The sequence below is a fragment of the Myotis daubentonii genome, chromosome 8, assembly GCF_963259705.1.
Source record: "Myotis daubentonii chromosome 8, mMyoDau2.1, whole genome shotgun sequence".
Classification (NCBI taxonomy): domain Eukaryota; kingdom Metazoa; phylum Chordata; class Mammalia; order Chiroptera; family Vespertilionidae; genus Myotis; species Myotis daubentonii.
In genome coordinates, this window is record NC_081847.1 from 47818123 (window position 1) to 47843445 (window position 25323).

At 41.6% G+C, this 25323-nt stretch overlaps 1 protein-coding gene across 2 annotated transcripts in view; it reads left to right on the forward strand.

The window, feature by feature from the left end:
• The first annotated feature begins 254 nt into the window (after positions 1-254).
• Positions 255-25323, forward strand: part of CDH7 (cadherin 7) — a 117162-nt gene continuing 92093 nt past the window's right edge. Inside the window, exons 1-2 of one of the 2 annotated variants that reach the window (XM_059706326.1) lie at positions 255-954; positions 13293-13698. In XM_059706326.1, the coding sequence (XP_059562309.1) occupies positions 13489-13698 (210 nt within the window). In that variant the 5' untranslated portion in view covers positions 255-954; positions 13293-13488. The remainder of the gene's footprint in view (positions 955-13292; positions 13699-25323) is intronic. The other variant, XM_059706325.1, reaches the window with a different exon arrangement.

Sequence of the window (25323 nt, forward strand, 5' to 3'; positions counted from 1 at the left end):
GTCCCACCGGAGCGTAAATAGTGCACCTCGGAAGTTTTGCATTAGAGAATCCAGCAGGGGAGGAAATTTTCTGCAAGTAAAGAGTAGAACTAGGGCAGTCCGACGAAATTGAATGGGCAAAACTATCACGCAACAAAACCGTAAGTTCTGATTAGTTTTATGACTTTGCCTTCATGCCTCAGGAGTTCAATTGATCAAGGCTTCCAGGACAGCTAGGGGAGGGGAGAAGGGGAAGGTGCTAGTAACAATTCTCAAAACTCTCCTCCAGCTCCGCGCTTTCAGATGCAAATACCTCGCTGAGTAATGGACGGGCTGCGGCCCCTCCTACTTTCCCCCAGCTCCTCTAGATTTTCCTGCGAAGGACTCCATCTGTCTGGAGGGCGCTGGAGGAGGGGCGCGCGTGGATGCGCGCGTGTGTGTGCGCGCCTGGCGGCGGAGCGGCTGCCTTTCCAACAACCCTCACTGGGTCTCCGGTAGGTGCCCAAGTCTCAGTGGCTCCCCGAGCTGGCCGCGCTAGGCGCTGACTGCAGGCGACCAACGCGGACCACAATCACCTGCTCCGCTCCTTACCCCGGCGCCCTCCTTGATCTCCGACGCCCACCCCTCTCCTTTTCTTCGGACGCGGACGCGCGCTCCCGCTGCTCCGGACCTGGCGCCCCGGCCGCCCAGGGGAGCCCGCGGGGCCCCTCGGAGCGAGCGGAGGCGGCCCGGGCCAGGGCCCTGAGCCCGCGCCCCACGGAGAGGGCTGTGATTGGAGCAGACGCCCGCGTCCGGCAGGACGCAGCGTGTGCCGGGCGGGCGCCGCCAGTCCGCCCGACGCGCCAAGCTGCGCGCACTGGGTCCCGGAGCGCCTGCGGGCGCCGGGTCGCTGAGCGCGCGCCCTTTCGGATGCAAACACCCGGGCGGCGTGGGTGGCAAGTGCCGGATGCTTCGGGGAGGGCGGCGGGGCCCCAGGTGAGTGTGACTGGCTGCTGGGGGCTGGGACGGCTCTGCCGGGCAGAAGCACGTTGTGGGCATTTGGAAGCTCGACTCCGCATCGAGCGGAAAGCGGGCGGGGGGATCCGCGTAGAGTTTCCCTGGCGTCCCCAAGTTACTGCTATGTGGCCGTGGGGCTTGCGCACCCAGGCAGTACGGGCGTGCAGATGGAGCTGAGGGCGCTCGGCCCCGAGAGCTGGTGATGCCCGACACCAGGTACGACGCAGTTCGTGAGTTCAGGGTGAGCGCAGACTCCAGCGCGCTTCGGGTGAAGCGATAAGCACGGTCTGGACCGCGCTTCTCCAAGAGGAACACCAGCGGGTCCCCTTTGACCTGGGATGGATGGGGGCAAAAGTCTGCGCTGCCTGTGCCGCCAGGCTCCGCAGCAGCGGTCTGAGACTGGAAGGGGGTGAGCGTCTGCGTGTGCCGGGTCCTTCTACATCCGCGCTGGACTCCTTTTACCTTCCCTGAAGGTGGAACTCATCTAAGAGTGCTTCGCTTTTTGCTATAGTTAGTATTCTGCTGCTGCTGTGCATCTGCAGGGCGTCCCGCTTCCCCCTCTGCCCCGCCGTTCCTTGGGGGTGCCTTGGGGAAAGGGCGCCCTCCTGCCGCTCTGAATGCAGGGTGGACTTCCCCGTGGGTGCACCTGCTCCATGCTGCTAGTTGCTGGTATTCGACCTCCTAGCGTGGATGAATGAGAAAGAGCCTATTGTCTGTGTTGGACGCACGTTTAGACCGTTAACCTTAAGGATGTCTTAGATACTGTCCAGGTGAATCAAGATTAGTAATGAGTTCATCCAGCTGTGGGCAAACGGGAACCTGTGAAGATAGCGTCAAAGATTAGGTGTCTCAGAGCTTTGGAGCTTGAATATACTTAAAATGCCGTTTATTTTGCAAAAAAAGTAGCTTCTCTTTATTTGGTAATTTATTAAGTGAAGGATCTTTAAATTTGACGCACGCTCATATTCCCTGGAACCAGATAGGTGTTCAGATCATTTTTAATGCAGAAGTACATGAACAGAACTTTGGCGGGGGTGGGGAGGTGGAGGGGGTGTAGAAAAATGTAAGTAACTGGAGACTGTGTGGCTCTTGATGACAACTATGCACTTTAAAAATCACAAAAAAGTGTATTTTAAGAGTTTATGGGAGTAGTAGCAGCCCCTTCCTTTTTTTTAAAGGAAAGTTTTCATTGATATATTGCCAGCAACATCTAAATAGTTTTTAAGTGTGTCTTTATAAAGACAAGTTGGGGGGGGGGGGGAACTAGGGAGAAAATAATTACATTGGAAGCTTTCAGTCACTCACAAAAAATTACTTTCCCAAAGAACTAGTTAGACTTATATTTACCTAAGCTCTTTCTTGTTACATATATAAAGGGGAAATACATCGAGAAGCATTTTCTTCCTCTTTAGGGCTACTTGGAACAGTGTGAATTAAAATTCAAAAGAACTGAGGCAGGTAGTCACATTGGCAACTTTGTGGGAATCTTACTTATGGGTGAGTGTTTAACAAGGAACGGAGTGACAGGAGCAATTAGGTGGCATCCAGCGTTAATAGTCTTTATCTATTCCAGCTAGCTGAAAGTCTGTCTGTGTGAGAGGAAAAATAAAGGGAACAATAATCAATAGTGCAGACCAGCACCCTGCTCGAAGCCATCGAGGCTGCAGCTTTAATAAAAGGGCATTGTGCACTCACAGCGTGAGATATTATTGTAATTAAGGGCTGCAGTAGGTCATTAGGATTGTGTTAACAATCAGCTGACAGGCTCACAACTCTTCTTAAGTCCACTTTTATTGATTTAATAGCACAGAGCTTTTCCCTTTCTTATAAAAGGGTGACTGTAGAGCATCTATGTGACTGCAGTTTACCCTTGAATTGACTCTAGTTTTTCTTGTCCAATGCAGAAAAGAGGGTGGAGAGCGTACTGAGTTGGCCGCTGTTCAGCCTTCCTGGATCTAAAAATCAACCCACTATGTCTCCTCAGGGGTAATGTCTTTGCTGGTCTCCCTATCATTCAGCCCTTTAGGGTTTTGTGGTGTGTGTGTGTGTGTGTGTGTGTGTGTGTGTGTGTGTGTGTTTTGTTTGTTTGTTTTTGAAGGCAGAGCTGCTGTAAACTTCTCAGAATGTTTACTGATTTAAAAAAGTAAATACATCTGTGTGTCCAGTCACATACTTTCTTAGTCAGATTTTTTAGAAATCTTTTCTAAAGCACTGAACCCATAAATTGTTTAGTGTTGTGAATGTGTATGCCTGAGTGATTTCAACCTTCCTGGATTTTGTCAAGTGTTGCGTTTATTGCATTAGTGGTTTGTATCACATATGGTTCTCACACACAAAAATGTTTTTCACTTGCTCAGAAGGCTTCAAAAGCCTTAGCTTAAATTGGGAATTTCAGAAACTTCTAAAATAATGAATACATGTTATTTGATGGCAAAGTGAGTCCTTGGCATGAAGGAATCGGTTGCTTTTAAATGGGGTGATACAGGGGAGCTGAGGACAAGGAAGGAAGACATGTGACCAGAGTCGTGTGTGACCATCTCAGCCTCTGACAGGCACAGCGGATCTAGCTGTAAGCAGCAGTCCTCGGGTGCCTCCTCTGGGAATGTGTTGGCTTTGCAGAAAGATACCCCAGCCAACATCAATCCCCCTTGTCCTTCTGCATGAATCCTCACTGAGGAAACCATCAGTGCAAATGATATGCAGACATCTGTCTGTACATTCACTTCAGATTACGCTATAGACGTCTGTTCTGGTAGAATTTCTCTTTGGCTGTTTTGCAGAGTGTGTATTGAGACATGGTGCCTTTCAGGGAGGTCACATAAACAGTACCTGGCTCAGTGTAAATGCAAGGGCAAATGAAAAATTAAAGTTGATACAGCTAAGATATGTTGTAAGAGTATTAAGGAAAACCCTTTACATATAGTTCTGCCACTTTGTCATTATATAAAGACCTCAGAAAGGCTGTGCTTTATCACCCTTTTCTTTTTTAATTGGCATAGGCTGCTTCTAGTTAACTATAAACTATGATTCCTCTTTCTCTTTTATTACTGTTACCCACCACACAGGTTATTTGTGCTTAGTTGAAATGGACACTATAATCCACTTGGCGAAGTTTTCACGCAGTGGCCTGATAACCAGAGGCACACTGCAGGCTGTGTGGTTCATTTCCAGGGCCCCTGCCTGAATATTTAGGCCAGTGGACAGTGGGAGGTTGTGGTTTGTGGTTGTAATGCTGTCTGACCTGGGAGCTAATGGACTTGATCACAGTTTTTTTACGTGAGAAGTCACACGTGACAGAGAGCCCCAGCTTCACTAATTAAGATGTAAAAAAAATTATGTCTTTTATGCACAAAAGAAGAGGGCTGTTACGTCAGTGGTTAAATTATTGAAGTTATTGCTAAACTTTTAATGGCATACAGATGAAGCCATTTAAATGGTAGTATATTTCTGTACTGGAAGCTGCAGGTGGCACTGCTAAGTCTAGAATGATTATAATGGGTACATTAGGAGCAGATTCATCTCCTATTCAAGATTTGCAGCAACAAACAACCAAATAATCATACCTGTACATTCTTACGTTCTAAGATATTTCCCCGAGTTGGTATCCTATTTCTAAAACATTCAGTGGGCCATTGTTCAAATTTCAGTGGAAATAGTTTACTTCTATAGTGTCACAGTATAGGAGGAAGTTATTTTTTAACCATCAGGGTTGTTTAGAAGGGGGGGAAGCAGTTTTAAAGCTGGATTCTCCTCACCCTCCATTTTTTTTTTCCCTCCAACTGGACATGTAATCCTAAACAACAGGTCCTGTCACTCTCTTCTTCTTCTTCTGCCCTCCTTACCCTGCTGGATGGAAAATCCCGATGATTTCCTGCTTTGAAAATTCAAACTCATGGCCATATAACAATTTCAGTGAGATCAACGCTGCTTTTCTTGGCTTTTGGAGAAGCTGACACATTCCAAAGATAATAAATTAAAAAGCACTTCATTATCAGAGTGAGAAATACTTAATAGCCCCTTTAAATTACCCGTAGCATCTAGTCATGCCCAGTTCCATCAGTAACTGGCTGTGTGACCTTGGGCATTGTGCTGGATTCTGTAGATTTTGATTTTGTCCTTCATAAAGAAGACAAGCCTGCCTTGGGTTTTTCTAAAATGCGTTCCAGTTCATGTATGTCATTCATCTGTGGTTCTACCATGTGCAGGATCTTCAGTCATGAGGAGCAGTGCATTGGGGACGTCTTTATGGTTTTTTTCTGTAACATGAACCCTCAGGAGAACCAGTACTGAAATGACATCTTTATCCTGTAGGTACTGCCCTTAATAACTCAGCTTCAAGTAGGGTGGCCACAGCTGTTAACATGCTCCTTGTCTTGGACTATTTTCTCTCTGTCCTGGCACCTCTGCTCATTCACGAAGAGGAAGACTTTAGAACATATCTTTTCACCTTCCTGCGTTCCCCCAAATACATTTGGTAGATCTACTTTAAAAAGAAGTAAAAGTGTCAATGAGCAAATATGATCCCTGCTACAGAGCAGGCCTCTAACTTTATGTACAGAGATAAATCACATGAGGACCTCAGTGGTAAGGGGTGGCAGCTGTCCCGGGGAAGGCGAGGACAAATGAAGGTCTTTAAACAAGACATTGGACGAACCAGGAGGCGGACTTGTCATTGACTTTAAGTAATATCGTTTAATACCCAAGAAATGTCTAAAAAAGAACAGGCTTCTTTTCTCTGACCATACAAAAGAACCGGTGAATGGAAGGTTGTTCTTAAAGCAGTGGTGATACCTTTACAGCGCCCTCTCACCACAGCTGTGAAGTGGTATCAGTCCCACTTTGAAGCATGTATATTGTTCGCCCTTCATGAGGATTCATTAAAAATGTGTTGCTTGTCAAACGTAGTCCAGTTTTTTTAAAGCAGTCTTGGGATGAGACAGTTTCCTCTCAGGAGGCCAACAGAAAGATTTTTTCCTCCCATTTTGCTATTGTTACAACTGTGAAGTCTTGTACAATTATGTTTTATAGATCAGCCAGCAAACATCCGGAGGAATATCAGTTAGATTCTGGAGGTGTCTGGCAGTCATCCATTATGGATTTTTTTTTTTTAATTCTCATGCATTACTTTCTGTCAAGCACACTGACAGTCCTCAAGTATTTTTACCATTGTTGTCCCAGAAAATGCATATTATTGAATTTATTTTGTGGCTGTTATGTCCCATCTAATTGTAAACTGTACATACCTTTAAGAGAACAAAACTTCCGTAAGTCAGTACTACCAACAGATGATAAACAGTGTGTTTGCGGTGAAATATACACTAAGTATATTTTCAAACAGTGTCAAAGGCCCACTAAGGATGCTAACTTCAGACACAGAAGCATGAGAGCTGCTCTTGCCCATAATTTGGAGAAACTGTGATGGTATAAAGTCTTTACTGAGATACACTGTAAACCATTGTTTTTATTTAATATCAGACTCCATGTTAAGTGTCAACAAAAGCTAAAATAGTAATATATTTTATTTTAATATAATTGATAGTCATATTTTAAAGCTCAAGTTATTTCCAGAAGGCATATAGCACTGGGTGCCTTTTAAAAAGCAGTTTAGCATACGTAAATTAATTGGTAATTAGGCATGTGTTGAAAACTACTTGTATGGTTATATATAAATGGGAGTGGCTGAATATTATACATTTGATGCTACTTGTCATGTTTTTAGCATGTTGCCTTTGAGATGGAACAGGATCTGGAGGATTTGTGCTTTTACTAAGTAACGATTGGTATGCTGATTCATAAGTAAATTTCGTTGTTGTCGGTAAGGAATTTTTAGTCATTGTTTTAGGTATGAACAAAACATTTGCTTAAGAGCATTATTGTGACTTGATCTGATTTTTAAAAGTGGTTTCACAGTTAAGTGGAGCAGAAAATCCAGGGAAATTTTATAATAATGAATTCATTTTGCTAAATAATATTGGCTATTAAGGTTAAATGAATAATAAACTGTCTACGTACTTGAATATAATTGTTGCCACTTAGTTGAACAAAAATAATTAGAGCAAAATGTAGCATGATTAAGTGTCTTCAGGTCAAATAAGTGATCTTGAGTAGTAAATACTGCCTGACTGATTCACACCCCCCCCCTCTTTTTTTCCTTTTTGCTTCAGTCATTTAAAATTTCCTTTGCAAGGTTTCATTTTGTATCCTCTTGATTAAGGTGTGTTGTGCTGATCACAGTATTGTGATTTTCATGTGTTGTTTGGGGGAAAAGTAAATGTTAGAAAAGAAAAAAAATACAAGTTTTATCTTTAAAATATCAGAGCAAAAACAACACATTCTAAATCTTACTCAGATAATTTTTTATTCTAGATTAATTATTAGTCCTGTAGCCATCACCATGACTCTCCCAAACATCTGTGGTTGGCTCCTATTCATTCTCCTCTCTTCAGATATAACCTATTCCTGGCTTCCTCCTCAGAGTTATAATGCTCCCCATTTGTAACTGTCCAGAAGTTGACACAGATCTGTAGACGTTACCTAAACTGTATACCATACATCATTTCTCTGCACTGGCTTTTTTCCTGAGCTAGTCAGCTCGCCAGACCTGTAGCGAGTCACTCTCCTACGCTTGCCCACTGAAGACAAGATGACACAACACAGCTTGGGGGCAGAGGTCTTTGCTTGCTTCTGCTGTGACTTGCCCCTTGTTGGCACCTGTATATGATACTCAGGGGAGGAGGCCAAAGGAAGGGAGAAGATGAATGATATGGAAATCTAAGAAGGGAGGGTGCAGGTTTTAGCTCCGATTCATGAGGCAATATTTAAAACCCACTGTGAAAAAGTCAGCAATTGTGGTGGATTGTGCGCTCAAGTTCATTTATATATAAAACATAATAGCATGGTGCCTTTGTGTGTTTAACATCTGTGGGATGATAGGAAGTCTGTCTGGAGGGTGAGGCAATAGGAAATCTCAAGTTCAAGTCTTGTTCCTTGTGTTTGATAACACAGATAACTGGAGGTTCCTCATTCTGGTTCAGGATCCCTCATTTCTTGCATGACATCACAACACAGGATGACTTGGGTTGGACGGCTGTACTGGCCTTTACCTTGAAAACCAGAGGCCAGGGTAAAGATTGAAAGGAAGGGAAGGATTTGGGGAAGCCTGACTAAGAAAGGGGACATCTGACCCGCTCTCAGGTGTATATTCCTGGCAGACTTAGGCACTCATGAAACACACCCACTCGGATCACAGCCATTCATATAGTTTCCCAGTTTATAAGTGCACTCCAAAAAGGCTGTTATTGAGGCATTTATCTACCTCATGAAACAGAATTTCCATCCTCCAGTAATGTACACAAAGCCAGGCAAGGTATCCTTGTACATTCTAGACCTTCAAGAAAGGCAAAGAACATTTGGCTCAAGGGCGTTGGCAAATACTCCAGACTCCACTGAGAAATATAATGGAATTGTTTTCAAAGTGATCGTGACTCATAAACACAGTAGAGTTAGCAAGCAGTTTATATATTGACTTAGCACATGGTCAAGTGTTGATGCTAAAAATTAATTTAGCTCTGGCCCATGTGACTCAGTGCGTGGGCATTGTCTGGTCCTGTTCCCAATCAGGGCATACTATATGCCCAGGCTGCTGGCTGGATCCCCAGTAGGGGGCGTGCAGGAGGCAGCTGATCAATATTTTCCTCTCTCCCTTCCCCTTGCACTCTCTCTAAATTCAGTAAAAACATGTTTAAACAAATAAAAATTTAATTGTAATGAAAACAAATAGTCCATAACTGTTTTCTGCCAATTATGTGTCTGCTTCTGTTCTAGATGCTGTGATACACAGATAGGGCAGACATCCCTCTTCATCAAGGTTCATGTTAATACTGACTGCTTTAAGCACCCTTAACTTAGATAGGAAAAAACAAAATTCTCAGGTATCTCTTATTCACAAATGTTACATTGTGAGTAAAGGACCCATGTCATGCTCCATAACTCACCTCGTTGGGATGTTCTAGCCAGTTTGATAAATCCATAATCTTGTTGTGTGGGAGACAGTCTTATCCAGAGTCAAGAAGAGTAAGTTAAACATCTCATGTTAAAATTCATGCTACATTTCGTAAATATGCCAAATGTTTCTATATTACTGTGACTTTCTTAAACCCCTCTACCCTTTATCTTTAATTTTTAGCAATGCACACTTTTTCATAGCTTAAACGTGTCAACAAAATCTATTCTATATAACTGTCAAAAGCATAAAAGGTAAGACCTGTAAAAACAGACTGTGGAGCGCAGCAACAGTGTTTGGACAGGTTCAAGCCTCGGACTAATGAGAGGGCACAGTCCTCTCATGGCCACATGCAAGTCCCAGCTTGGAGAGCAGAGCCCTCCCAGCACAGTTATAGCCTACAGCTATACATAGTTGTAAGCTTGAACCTATGGTCCGAACACGTGGCCCCACGTATCTGAGTGATATGGGCTTGATAGAGTTCAGGTGCCTGTAATTGAGTAGGATTGAAACCCACGAGAATGTTGTAAACATCTTGACCACGCCCTTACTTTGCCTGTGGCATCTGCTATAAAATAAAGACATTGCTTGTGGGCGCTGGCGCTGTCTCTCCATTCGGGAGCAGCGTCCACATAGACCCAGCTTTCATTCTCTTGTCTGTCTTTTCTCCATCCTTCTCTTCCCCCTCTCAGGTTCACTGAACCAGGCTGAGCTGGCGTGGCACATAAGGCGCCCTGGGGCTGAGTATGCCATGGCCGTGCCGGCTCGCCACAACAGACTTTCAAGATAGTTCAGTTCAGCTCCCTTCTTTTGCCAACGTAGAAAATTAAATCCCAGGGGGATCCAAGGTCCTACAGAAATAGGGGCGGTTTTAGGACAAACACCCCAGTGTTCCTATTTCCACATTATGTTTGTTTTCTTCCTATCAGTGAACATCCCGAGTGAGCTGGAATAAATTTCTCCAACTCCAATATCAGTCTTTGGCTGGTAAGAATTACAGAAATTGCTTTCCTATTACATTATTTTTGAAAAAAGAAAATCGGTGCCGATTGTTTGTATCCATCTAGATTTTTTTGGTTCATGATCCATATTCTCTGGCACTGACAGGAACTATCAAGACTGTTTCATTCAGCGTGAGAGTTGTCTAAAACATTTTACTACAGATAGCTTTTAAAAAAATGTTCTTCTTGATTTCAGAGAGAGGAAGGAAGAAGGTGAGGGAGAGAGAAAAAACATCAATGATGAGTGATAATCATTGATCAGCTGCCTCCTGCAAGCTCCCTACTGGGGATTGAGCCTGTAACTGAGGCAGGTGCCCTGACTGGGGAATTGAACCCTGACCTCTTGGGTCATGGCTCAGCATTCAATCACTGAGCCACAACAGAGGGCTACACATAACTTTTAAAGGAAAACTAACCACATTTCACAAACTAACGTTAACAGAACTAGTATTAAACTGAAAAATATCATCATGGCACTAATTACCCTAACAGCTATTCTTTTAGTGCTTTTAGTTGGCCCAGACACTATCATGATTTGTTCATGATTTACTTGTTTTATCCTGTTATGAAGTAGATGCCATTATTATCATTTTTGTTTTATAAGCAAGAAACTTGAGGCTTTATCTCTGCAACTTACTTGCTTAGAATTCTGTAAATAACTTGTCCAAGATTGTTTAGCTGACTGCAGACTCAGAATCTGTTTCTGTCCGATGCATTGCCCAGTCTTTACCATTGTATAGTTATCATAACTCCCTTAATTTTGAATTCCCAAAGTTCATTCGCTACTTTGTTAGAAGTTGGATACATTTCATACTAAAACAATGCTATCAAAGTTCACTTACTAAAGTAGTCCAAATAATATAATTTAGCTATATCACATTTAAAAAATTGCCTCAGGGAGCATGGAGGGACCTGGAGAGTATCATGCTAAGTGAAATAAGTCAGAGCAAGATTAGAATCACATGATCGCTCTCATGTGTAATCTAAGTAACAAACTTAGTGGATGAACGAACAGAGTGGATCCTGAGATGTGGAAGCATGGAACAGAGTGCGGAATCTCAGAGGGAAGGTGGGGGAGGGTGGGTGGGTGGATGGGTGGGTGGGAGGTAATCAACCAGAGACCTTGTATGCATATATGCATAACCCATGGACACAGACAATAGGGTGCTGAAGGCCTAGGGCAGGGAGGGTGGGAGCAGGCTGGAGGGGGTCATTGGGGGAAAAGGGGCACATATGTAATACTTTCAACAATAAATAATTATTTAAAAATAGTACATTAAACTTTAATACAAAAAAATAAAAAAAATACTCTCAGGGATCAAAGTACTTACATCCCTGTTTTTGTGAGAAAATTTATTCACTCTTGAAGGAAAGGGGGAAAACTGGAAATGTCCTTTGGCCTCAGGTTTCACAATCTAGCCTCAGTCCTGTCACCACAATGCTAACCCAGCCCTCCCTGTCCCCAGGAACCATTGTGCCCCTAGCATGAGGGAGGTCACATGACTGTGCTTCTCACTATGCTGACAGCTATTGCCACTAAAAGCCACCACCCTGAGCTCCTGACTGTAACTCCTGGCTCATTATAGACCAATACCCTGGTGCACCATTGCCTAGTTTAACCACCTACCCACCATCTTTACCTACAGGTAACCTGTCTCAGGTGGGTTAGCTCAGACCTCCCTACCAGGAACGTTCAACCTCATTGAGGGGCCTACATTGGAATATTAGTGCCTGACTCCAAGTTACTTCTAATGATTCTAAGTCTAGAATAACTTGACCTTGGGTGGTTTCTAAATGGACCGATTTCATTGTTGCTTCTCGGATGGGAGATCTGGATTTGGGGAGATGTGTTCAGTGCACAGACGACAGTCGGTGTGCTTCAATAATGGTTTATCATTTTTCTGGTTCTCGGCGTACACCAAGTCCGTTCTGTAAGCAGCTGGGTTATTCCACGGTGCCCTCTGAAATTTCAAAACTTTACAGAGCTATTTTAACATGAACATGTTCCCTCGAATGGAGCTCAAAGTCAGTGCAATCCATTTCTTCCAGTGGTGCGGGCTATTCCAACATGTTTAACAAATCTAACCTTTTTTCTGCTTACGTGGCATTTTCTATAAGTATTTCTCTATATTTTTTTCTATAAGAAATTAACAGGAGTAACTGTTACCCCTGTTATAGGAGAGACAGGTAGAAAGATGGAAAAGCGTATAATACAAAGGCAGTGTAGCTTCTGCCTTCATAGGGAGCTATCTTTTGGCTTCATATTCTTAAAACTATTTTTCTCCTCTCAAAACAATACACAAATGTTAATCCTTCACTGTAACTGCCCAATTGTTGATTTATTTATAGTCAAAGGAATTAATAAAGCAAAGTGTAGCATAGTGATTTACGTGAGTAGTTTCTCAAATTATCATTTCTCTGTTTTTGGAAGTTTGTTTTGTAACTGATTTTTTTTATCTCTTGCATAATCAGGGTTCTGTAACTGAAATAAGTAGACCTTAGAATGAGAGGTTTTTTTTCTGTGCTGATGCCAACAATGAACGGGGCTTACAAATACACTTGAGTTTCCTCACCCCTCTGATGGTCCATATAATTCAATCCCATAAGTGTGTCTGGGGGCGGGGGAGACCCTACTATGCGCAAGCCTAGCTGTGAGATGTTCAGTAAATATCTGTGGAGTCGCAAATCACTGCAGTGAAATAGCATAATCGAACCTGCTCCACAGCATCTGTGACAGTAAGTTTGAAGAGTGGGAACTGGAAACGACTGAGCTTTCAGCTGATCACAATCAACTCAGAACACGTCAGAGCAGCTGGTGTTCTGTGACTCAGAATCAATCACCCAGCGTTGAAGCACCTCGTGCTCCGTTATTTCTCTTTACAGTTTCACAGGAGAGATTTAAACCAGCATATGTCCTTCCCATTCGCCTAAATCCCTGCTTTGCTTTCATAGCCTAATACCAGCGCAGGAAACTGCCTGCAATATAAAAAAAAATTAAATAAGTAAAGGCTAGCATTAAAATGATTTTTTTAATGGATGTGGTTCCATTTGTGTGCAATAAACCATATGCTCAAGTAGAATGCCTTAGAAGCAGCGCGGAATTTTAAGGTTGCATTGTGGAACAGGAATCATCCTGCCTCAGCGACGTCCACATAGGACCACGGTGATTGCCAGTTTCCATCTAAGTTCATAATCTTTAGTTTAGCAATTATACAAATGATGACATCTTGGGGAAATCAGTACGAAGTTAGTAAATGAACGTTCCCGGTTGTGTGTCCTGGTTTCTGACACGAGTTGTCGCTTTGTCCCGATAGGAACCTCTTACACCATTCTTTGGCGAAGGCGATTCAGCGGTGGTGACCGCCTCCAACCGGACGCTCTACAAATTATCATCTCTGGACTCCCAGCTGACACCCTGCCGGAGGCAAGAGCTGCCAAGCCAACTGGAACTGTGCCTTTTCTGTTGTCAAGGTTCTTTTCTTACACAGGAAAAAGAAAGAAAAAAAAAAGATGAAGTTGGGCAAAGTGGAGTTCTGCCACTTCCTGCAGCTGATCGCCCTTGTCCTGTGCTTTTCTGGGATGAGTCAAGCAGAACTCTCGAGGTCCAGCTCAAAGCCCTACTTCCAGTCGGGGAGGCCCAGGACCAAGCGCAGCTGGGTGTGGAATCAGTTCTTTGTGCTGGAGGAATACATGGGTTCGGACCCCCTCTATGTCGGAAAGGTAGGGCATGTGGCCTATCGAAGTCACTCGTGGTTACTGGGAATGTCTGTGCTTGGATGGAGAACTGCTCATTTATGCTTTGGTGTTAGAGAACATGAAACTCTCTCTCTATTGTCTTTAAATTATGAGCAACTCAAACCTACTCTTTCTAGAGGTGGTCTGGTTTTGATGGATTTTTTTAAGATTTGCTTTTGAAAATTGTTTTTTGGTTAAAAATGAATATGAACAGAAGTCAGAAGTGATACTCATTAAACCAATGGTGGGCAGTTTGTGGTGCATTTGTTAGGTGGCCAGGTGGGAGCCAAACTGAACGTTATCTTTCACAGCTCTGTTCTATTTGGGCAGGATTTTTCATTTGAGTGCCTTCCGCACTGAGGAGCGGGCTCATCAGGAGAAGGGCCTTTCCCTCACCATGCTCATATCCGGTCCAGTGCCTAGCATGCTGTCGGGCTGATACTTACATATTTGCAAAGGTTTCCTAAATTTCTCAATTCGGTAATGAGCACTGGGGAATGTTTCCTTCATAGAGTAAGTTTTGACAAGAAATCTATACATCAGCGTTTTTACTTGGCACTTTGTCAGCTCTAGACCTCTGTTCCTAATAAAGCTGATGAGTTTACGCTTGAGTGAATTTCCAACTTTGAAAGATCAAGGGAGAATCTTTGCTCTTTATTTCATGGGTTCTGTTTTCATTTGAACACACCTTACATAAAGGTAAAAATCTGTTTTTGTTGGTGGGTATCTGTATAAGTCAAGGTGGTTTGTGTTGTATTTACTGTTCTCATTGAATTCCTCTATATTTTAGAAATAATGATGGACATTTATGGAAAAGAGAAAGATTTGAGTAAGTTCAAGGTTTCTAGGTTGTGGATTAGAACTTTTTCTTTTTAGCCCAGCCATAGCGTTTTTTTTTTCCACTAAGAAAAGATGTGTTAGTACACACGTGTTTTATGTGCATATATATCTTTAGAGCCAGTACTATTTTATTTGTAGCATCTTATACAGTGTACATGCACTAAATTCCTCTCTCAGCTTTTTCTGTTTTCTTATAAACAAAGTGAGAGCAGTCACCATTATGCATTGTTAATGACTAAGAATTTAGAACTTAATTTCATTTTTAATGAACATTTAACAAATTCATCAAACTTTTTTTCAGTGGACAATTTTATATAACATTCAGCTGATTCAGAAAGAATTAGTAGTGATTAGGTGAAATCATACTTTTATGAGAATATAACATTTTCTAAAGACAACTAAAATATTTCCGTTAATTTGGTTTTAAATGGGGTTGCCACAGTGAAGTTGACATTTTGAAGTAAACATAACTTAAAAAATTTTAAAACACTCTTCTTGTACATTTTAGTCTTCACATAATAATTCAGAATGCTTGTATCTAAATAATCCTTATAAGTCAATTTAAAATTATGAAAATACATGCTGCTAAGGTTACTTAAATTTCAAATGCTTATGAAGCTATTGGGCAACGTTTTTATTGTTTTTCTCAGAAATTGTGGGGTTCCTTGATTAGGTAACAAGAAATATTCTGTGTTTCCCTTTCAGTTAATCAGAGACAATCACTTGGCAGATTGTATGGGATGAAAAACAAGTTTGTGTTTATTTCTTGTCTGATGTATATTGGGCGTTCCATACAGATAGTCACTGTAAAATGTTCAGGATGCAAATGGGTTAAACACAAAAACTCTTTAAATGACTAAAATTTTGAAAAAATGCAGTGAGATAATTTGAGATGGAGAGTTAGTGGGAAATATAGTTAGTGGGTGAATGATTCATTCCTTATACACAGGGATTTCAAATGCCAGAGAAATCATGTGTACGTATATTTTTTAGGCCTTTGAATTTGGAGACCATGGTAAGAGCTGATGGCCAATGAGATGAATAAATAAATAACATTTGGTCATTAAGACATTGAGGATAATTAAGTCACAAGATGACTTGTGACCTTATTATTTTAGCCTAGTTACTGGTTTTATTCAACATGATAACTCAAGACCAAAGTAGAACAGTTTGTGAATGGACCAGGAGTGCTTGTAGAACCTTCACCACAAGATCTCCAGGGCACGGACTTCTGGGCTGTGTTAAAATCTGACCTTTATCATGAGAATCTTACTCTTATCTGGTGATATGAGTTGATAAACTGCTGACCGGAAAGGTATAGACTTAAGGAAAGAGTCATTAGTTATTACTCTGATGGAATTCTTTTTTTATTGAGGTATAATTGACATCTACCATTAGTTTCAGGTGTATAACAATGATTCAACATTTGTATGTATTGTGAAATGATCACCACAGTAAGTCCAGTTAGCACTCATTATCATACATAGTTACAGATTTTTTTTTCTTGTGATGAGAATTTTTAAGATCAACTCTCTTAGCATCTTTCAAATATGCAGTACAGTGTTATTAATGACTAGAGGCCTGGTGCACGAGTTCATGCATGGGTGGGCTCCCTCGCCCTGGCCGGCGATTCGGGCTGATCTGGGCCGTCTCATCCAGTCCCAATTGCGACCGATTGGGCTGGCCAGCCTGGGGGAGGGACTGTGGGAGGTTGGCTGGCCACAGGAGGTTGGCTGGCCACAGGAGGTTGGCTGTGGGAACGCACTGACCACCAGGGGGCAGCTACTGCATTGAGTGTCTGCCCCTTGGTGGTCAGTGTGCATCATAGTGACTGGTCGTTTAGTAACTGGTTGTAACGATCACTTAGGCTTTTATATATATAGCTAGTCACCATGCCGTATGGAGTTGTTTTAAAGAACAATAGTGCGCCTTTCGCTAAGAGTGTTTCTTAGTTGCCATCATGACTGTCTCCCTTCCTGTTTATAGGAGTCCCTCCTTGTCTCCCCTGAATTGACTGTTAATTCACAGCCATCTATCGCATTGAATTGCACTGCACTTTTCTAAGTCCAGCCTTTTCCTCACCTTGGCATTTCTCACCTAATGTCCTCCAACTAGCTGACAAAAAATGTGTCTGCAAACCACCCGGCCTCTGTTCCAGGCATTAAGTGGTTTTCATCTCTCCTAACCATAATGGGCTGCCAGCGATTGCTGCGCTCCGGGCCATTACTTTCCCTGAAATGCGTGCTCCGTGCCTCTTCCACAGTCGGCTTCTCTAGCTGTGAACATCACTCTTGTCTTCCCTGCTACTCCCCTTTCTTCCCTGCTTATTTGGGGAGAATTTATTCCTAGTACCTCAGTCAGCATCAGATGTGTAGACATTCAGTGTGGGATCCACTCAGCTTTCAGGTCAGCTTGCTGGAACGTGTTGGTGAGCATGCTCAATGCAGCCAATTACACCTCAGCAGTATCTCTCACCAAGAGATACTCTGTCTCTCCTGATAACTAAAGCTGGGTTTGGTGTTCCAGAAAAGGAATGTTCCTCCTGAAACGAGGTTGTGTTAAAAAAATGAGGTAGGAATTAGATTTCGTAACTGGCAGATTTATATTAGATACACACAAAGACAATAATGAATCCCAAATATTTATTACTTGGTTAGGGAAAAGCCTACTCATCGTGGTACAATTTACATTTTATAGATTTTAGAGGGGAAAGCCAGCAAGCAGTGCCCTCTCAATATGTAGATTACCTAAAGTTGGCACCTATCTTAAAAGAAAGCAATGGCTGTTTGTTTTTCCTGCGCATGTGTAGAAATCCCATTTTCACAATAGCCCTACAACCAGAGTGAATTGTGAAGACACTTGTTCTTACCTTGTTACTTTGCAATAGAACTGTGAAATGCCTGGCGGGAATTTGGGCGCGGATCAGCTCTGTGGATCTAAATAAGTTCAGATCCTTAGACATACTTTTCGGCAGGTATTCGTAGCTCTTACTATACTTCAGTATACTAGTAGCTCTAAAGTATTCAGTGCACTTTCTCCACACAAAATCAACAATTCAGTTTTTGTTTGGTTTCTTTTAAGCCATAGCAAAAATAAAATCCATCTGATTTTGCCACTAAAATGCACAAACTTGCCATAAATTCAGTTTAATATTGCCCATTTCCTCTTCAAAGTTATCTTAGGTTACAAATGGAAGTTATCATTACCTAAGGCTTCCTCAGTGAAACTGCATAACTGCAAGTTGGAGGAGAGGGGCTTACTGTTATAAACCTAATGAAAAACTAGATAATCTAGATTGGCTCAGAAATTTTTGATTGTCTACCCATATTGATCAAAATATTTTAAAATGCTATCTTCTTGAACTCTTTTATTTGTATTTACTTGTCGCCCATTTTGTGATGGGAAAAGCAAAAATTAAAAAACAAAAAAAAAAACAAAACAGGTCTATGCCAGTCCTGTTTTTACATTGTGTTTCTGTTGAGATTGAAAGTGAAAAATGAGATAAACTCAAGTGATGATACTGGGCCTCTGTGATTGTTTGACAAGCTTTGCGTGCAGTGCTCATTGACATGGAGTCCCAGACTCTGCAGCAGTCTCTGTAGCTCACCAAGATAAATGACAGAATTAGACAAGCAGCAGGACAGTCCCCGAGCCTTTGCCGGCTCAAGCATAGATAGATAAGTACTATATTGGGAGAAATTACACCCTAATCTGCATGATTCTTGTATGATTTATATTGATTATCTGTCATCATAATTATGATCACTGGAGGGAAACAGTAGTTTCTCTAAATATGCTTAACACTATATCCCCCAAGTTCTCCTTTGCTGCTGTCTGGCCTGTCCCCTTCCATGTTCACTTACATCCCCCTCCCCAGTCTCCTGTCTTCTTTCAGTGCTTACCTAGTACCTCCTCTGTGGTAGGTGTTGTGCTAGATGGGAGAGTTTAAAGAAAACAAGCTCCTCTTCATAAAATTCACCATCTGGTTGATAAGCCATGCGGGTAACCAGATGGCAGTGGAAAGCAGTAAATTCTATAGCTAATCTACATCTGTGGAGGTGGGTAGGAGGGAGGAATGGAGCCATGGATCTGTGAACAAAGGCTTGCATGAGGATATAAGATGTACCTCTGTGATTTCATAATCCTTTTATACAATCTTCACATCAACACAGAAAAAATTATCTTAGAAAGTAGGACAGAGTATTCTAAATCTATATTAGAGGAAGCTTTATATAGTAGAAAGATCAGTAAGTAGAAAGCCTAGTTTATACTTGCAAGTTTCTCTGTATTTTGAACATTGCCCTTAAACATAAATTTCTATCCTCTCATTGGTAAAATTGGGATCAGTCGGTAAAATTTTGAAACATTTCATTTTGACATAACTTCAGACTTACCAAATAAGTTGCAAAGTATTATTTTAGAACCCAGCTTCTCCAAATGTTAATCTTACATGACTACATCTATTACGTAGACCAGGAAATGAACATTGGTATGATGCTGATTACCATTCAGCAGCCGAATTCACATTTTCCATTTGTGATAGTAAAGTACTTTTTCTGATAGGAGCCGGTCTATTGTTACATCTTGAGTTTGTCTTGTCTCCTTAGTCTTTTCAGCCTGAGGTAGTCACTCCATCTTTCACATTGTCATTCTTGACCAGGGACTTGGTAGCACATCTCACAACCTGGGTTAGTCTCATATTACTTCCTAATGTGAGCATTTCAGGTGATGTAGTTCTGACAAGATGCCCTTCCCACCGCATCTTGTCAGGAGGTACAGGACGTCAATATGACTCATTGGTAGTGATGTTGACTTTGATCACCTGGGTCAGGTGGTGTCCTCCAGGTTCCTCTGTTGAAGAATCATATCTGAAAGTTTTGAATCTTCCTTATGGGTTGGAATTCATGATAGCTCTGGTTCAAGGGGATGCTCTGCAGGCTTCATTAAGGTCCATGGTCCAATTCAAGGATGAGGAGGGGTCCATCTGAAACATGGGCCAAATTTACATTCATAACCCTATCAAGTAACGTCCATAATCTTATATAGTAATTAATCATGTTTCTCAAAAATTTAGCCCTCATAATTGTAAAACGTGGTTTTAGAAAATAATACACGGTCAACTAACATAAAAGAAGTGTCTCAAGAAAATGCAATCTAATATACTAACATTTTAGTATATTAACAAGGGAGTTAGGATCTAAATGAGGAATAAAATTATAATTAATGTTTGAAAAGATTTAGTCATGCTAATTCCTCCAAATGATTTATTTAGATAGAGTCTAACATTTCTGTTTCATAATCAATACTGACTATATCTTTGAAAAGCTGTCTGAATTAAAAAGGAGGTGTTCTTATATTAGAGGTGCGGTAATAGATACATTTGAAAATAAAATAAGTATAGAGTAAGGGAACAATCATTAGAGCTATACTTTAGAAGAATTAGAAAGCAAGTCTGGATAATTATATCCACTCTGGAAAATACATTTCTGAAAAAAATGTTAAGATGTTCTATGACTACGAAAATATTTTGTTTTCCTGTGAAGTATCAGGGTTAGTTGCATTATCATCAAACCCTCTTAACATATGTTTTTGAAACCTTTACCTTTAAAAAGTATGTATTCAAGAAAGAATATATAAACTTACATGGTTCTCTAATCATTACATATTCTTGAAATTTAACAAATCTCGAAAGTGGATATAGTAAGAATAACAAGCAGTGGTAATATTGGAGAGATTACAATGGTATTTAGTCTGGATATAGAAATATTACACATGTATCTTAGAATAGACATTTTCAGGATAGGGTGTGCAGAAATAACATATTATTGAAATTCTGGAAAAAATATCTAGGACTTTTATTCAATTCTTTAAAAATCCCATCCTTTAAAAATTCTAGTTTTTGGAATATGCAGTATACAATACATTTAAGGAGTTTTAATTGATAGAAGTATACTTTCAAGTAAGCAGGAAGACCAGTAGCCCATTCTAGGAGGGGTTTTAACACTAAAGGACCATTTGTAACTAGTTGGCCCTACACTGCAGTGCCATTTTCCAGTGAGCTGGTCTGGACCCATGGAGGTTGGCCTGGATCAAGATAGGCTCAAAAGGTTCCTTTTGCCCTACATGGCTTAACTTTTCAGTATATAGGAGGGTCTGAACACATTCCAGTGAATATCAGCTAGAGAAAATGAAATTGCCAGGAAAATACTCATGTTGAACTCAACCAGCCTTAGTCTTCTCAGGCCAACAACCTGGGATTTACCTGCTGCCATCGCCTAAACAAGAGAGAACCCCAAAGACACAGAGCTGGGGGTGAGGGGGAAGACAAGATAGCATGGCAAGGCCTTCTGCATTGCTGATTCAGCTGGCATCCTTGTCTTCTGTAGGATAAATTCAGAAGAGCAGTTTTTCAAGATGGGGCTGTGTTATAGGAATGGTAATTACATGAACCAAAATGACTAACATCATTCCAGCAAGTTCTGTGTGTAAACAGTGCACAATTATCTGATAAGAATGCTTCCCTTAGACTGTTGACTTATCTTCTTAGTTAAAATGCTGACATGTTTTAAGGTATTTAACTGAAAACACACAATCAAGATTTGGACAACACATACATAATGCTCAACAGATGTGAGTTTGAAAGACTGGTGATGATCACTGGTGAAATTAGTCAAACCATGCTTAAATTAGATGTTTCTGATGTGTGAGTCATTTAAGGGTCCACAGTGGCGCAGAGTGGGTGTGGAGAGGAGAAGATTACACATTCTGCACTTGGTTCTTTGAAATGAAGAAGAAATAACATATCTGAGAAACTCTGTTCTGCATCCCACATCACTCTACCCTGACACAGTTTATGTAATTTTCTCAACTGACTCATATCAGAACAAAATGTAGGCAGCAAATTAATTTTGCTTATTCAGGAGAAATAGGTACTGGTAAATTCTAGTCAGTGGGGTTCAGTGTAATTCAAGAAAAGTGAAGCTATCAACAGTTGAAAATGATTACTAACAAGTTAGATGCGAATTATCACAAGACGAAAGCGCATAGTGAAGGTTATTTGCAATGTTAGAATCATACACGGTGTGTGCAAAGAAAGACAGAGCTGTGTCCGAGATAAAAGTCAGTTAAATTGTAGAGCAGATACACACTGTGGAAAAGTGCTTTTTATAAAGATCGGTGTAAAATGGTGAGATGGTATAAATCTTGATGTTGGAATTAGAAACTCCATCTTTATTACAAAGGATAGGTATCTTTTTGGGTGATCATTAGAATACCTGCAAGTAGACTTTTACCTGTGGCGCAGCAGCTGCATTCAGCGAATCTCGGGGAGCAGTTGTGGAATGTAATGATCTGAAACAAGACTGTTTTCCCCATTGATTAGTTTGTTGGAGACCTGAGTACAATTGAGGATGGAAAACATATACAAATGAATGAGGATTCAGGGTTAAGGTCAGAGGAGGAAGTGCATTCTGTTTCAGATCCAATTAAGATTTCACAGCGGAATTTATGATAAAAACATAGGGAACCAATATTCAGATGGCTCATATCTTGTAACGTATATTGTTTTCTCAGTGCTGCTCTCTGCACGCTGCCCACAGCTGCTGATTTGTGGTTAAGTTTGATTGCTGCAAACTCTGGGCACACTGATAAAGCCGTTTTTCAGGCACTGCATTTTCATGTCCTACCCAGAGCTCAGGGGGTGTGGGAGAACTGGAGGTGGCAGGAGGAAGGAGTCTAAGCTACGTCAGAGGCTTCAGCAGTCCTGCAGTCACTCTTTCTATTCTTTTTCCAAGCAATAACCCCTCTTGGAATTTAGCAAAAAAATAAAGTATTTGATGTCATTTCAGTTGTGTGATACAGTACCCCATAGAATGTAACCCCTATAATGATTTTTTTCAAATTCCCTGTGGTTTTAATATTGAAATTTAAATATTTATATTAATATAGATTTTTTTAATCAGAAAGAAAAATAATGTATTTTTTTAAATTAAAAAATTAAAGCTTGGGGTTTTAAAGCTCATTTACTCAAGTCTTTTTCTGAATTCGGGAGTTGATTGTACAGTATCCCTGATGTGTGTGATCTGGCAGCCTCAGGTCCATTTTGAGGGCAGGATCTGGGGGAAACACACAGGTTTGAGTCACGTTGAGTACAGCCTCCACCAGTCACCAATGGTGTGACTTCCAGTGAATAGCTTGCTCTCTTACTTCATTCTCTTATAAAATAGGAACAATAATAACAATCACAAGGCTGTTGTAAGCATAAAAAGCAGAATAGAGTTACCATGAAAGCATAATGTTGGGAGGATGACTCTTATTTTTAGGAACTTGAATTACATTTTGCTATTAAAATCTCTGAAGGCAGCTCTTTTGCACCCCCCGCCCCTATTTAAAAGGAATGCTTGAGAAGATGAAGTAACTCCTCATCTCCACACCTGTCCTCATGCTCAGCTGTGCTTGTTTTTGGATGTCCCAAAATATGATGATCAGGATTGAACTTGAATAATTTATAACCAATCTGTCAGTTCCAAAAAAGAAAAGTCGAGATTTTTATTTCCCTTGATATGAATTCTGTCATGAACATTAGCCATGACTACATTACCAAGATTATTGCTGTCATTAGCATTATTATCTACTCCTGAGGAAAACAGTGTAAGAGAAAATTAGGGTTTGGGGCTCAATACACTAAAAGGAAGTTATAATAAAATTGAATATTAACTAGGAAAGCCCAAATTGATCTCTAAATATTGTTTTCTGCAGAAAAATGTTAAATGAGGAGCCTAGTTTTGTTTTTGTTTCATTTTTTTAATCAAACTGAAAACTTCCTGCGTAGGCTGCAAATATTTGCCTCTCTAACCCTTCCTCCAGGTCTCTCAGCTTTCTCCTTTGATTTTAAAAGTTAAAACAGCTGTATAAATAAATTGTGGTTCTCTCCTCCTGTCAGGGAGACAGCCCTGCATCGTTGATAGACCTCACAGCTGTGGGGCCAGGGCATTGCCTTTCCCACATGTGACTGAATCCATGTATCTAAGTGGGCATGATTTCCTCAGGGCTGTCCTGGGGGTGTCTGAAGCTACTGTCACTTCCTGGATATAGTGTGCCGGGGTTCTTGTTCCAGCATCAAGAAGGGTTCAGCAATCTGGAGAAGGCTGTGTGTAGATTAAATAGGAGTCCAGAGACGAAGCAAAATTTTGAAAGGCATTGGGGGTCAGAGGAGCTTAGCTTAAAGAAACTAAGATCTAAGTTCTAAGTTCTCCTCCTCTCAGGACCCCATGCTTTTTATTAACAGAAATTGTCCTGAGGCGAGGCAGAGATATACACATCAAAGGGTCAGGTTTTCCTATACAGAGGCATTATCTGAATGGAAGAATTAGCCTATGGCTGTTCAGGTGTTTGGCCAGTAGGAGGCAATAACATGTAGATTAAGATGCCCTGAGCTCTCTGGCATCCAAGCAGTCATCCCTTTTCAGGTTTGGGGAAATGCCCTCAGCCACTCCCAACAGGTGACTACATGTGTGACTCAACCCTGTTGAATCCCAAGTTCCATCAACCTTTTGATGAAACTCTTGAAATTATGACATGCTAGAATTGGCTTCCGGCATAGTTTACTCTACCTGAATGATGGTTGGAGGGCTGGGACTCAGGAGGCACAGAGGCCTGGATTTGAATGGTAATTATCCCATCTTGTTGACCCAGGACCACGGACTTGACTATCCCTAGAATCCCTGTGATGGCCCTGGCCCTGTTGTGAAACCTACCATAAACCCAGCAGAAGGAAGTAAAGAGAAAAGAGGTCTGGGGAAGGGGTTAGATGGTATCTTGGAGCTGCCTGTTCAGTGTGAAAAATAGCAGGAAGATTTCAGTTGGTTTTGTGATAAGAAACATGCAGAAGATAAAAAGAACTGGGGATTAGACCCCACAAAGTAAGGGGTTTAGAGAAGTAAGATGGAAGCTTTCTGTTTTGTTTTGTTTTCTCATAGGATATTGGAAATTATATGGCAATTAGCATGTTATGTGGTCATTTTTGGATATATTACCTATTACAAGTGGTAATGACTTGATAGATTATTCCAGTGCATTGAGAGGAAGTTGAGCAAGTTGTTAAACTCTATCTCTCAAGTTCATAAATCAGGGAGATCTGAGTGAATTTCAATATCGCCATTTACTGTGAAATTATTCATCTTCTGTTAGCATATTCTCTGTAAAATGGGTCTTATGTAATACAGTTGTTATATGTGCACTAAATACAGTAATATATGTAAAGTACTGCATATTTGAGATAACGTTCCTTAAGACTTAGCTGTAATCTATACTAATAAAAGCCTAGGTGGCCCTCACTCATGACATCATCAGAAGATGGCCGCCACAAAGATGGCCGTCACAAGATAACCACATGCACAGCGGAGACGGGGCCTGGGAGCCGCTCCATGCGCTGAGGCCTGGGGGTCCCGTGGCTCCGCACAATGTGGAGGAGGCCGGTCCCAACATCTCCTCCACCTTGCGTGGAGGAGATTGATCCCTGCGGAGGAGGCGGGTCACAGCAGGGGAGAGCAGTTGTGGGTGATCAGGCTGGCAGGGGAGGGCAGTTAGGGGTGATTGGGGAGGCAGGGGAGGGCACTTGTGGGCGATCGGGCTGGCAGGGGAGCAATTAGGGGGTGATCAGGCTGGCAGGCAGACGAGTGGTTAGGAGCCAGTGGTCCCAGATTGTGAGAGGGATGCCTAGCAGTCGGACATCCCTTGAGGAGTCCCAGATTGCAGAGGGTGCAGGCTGGG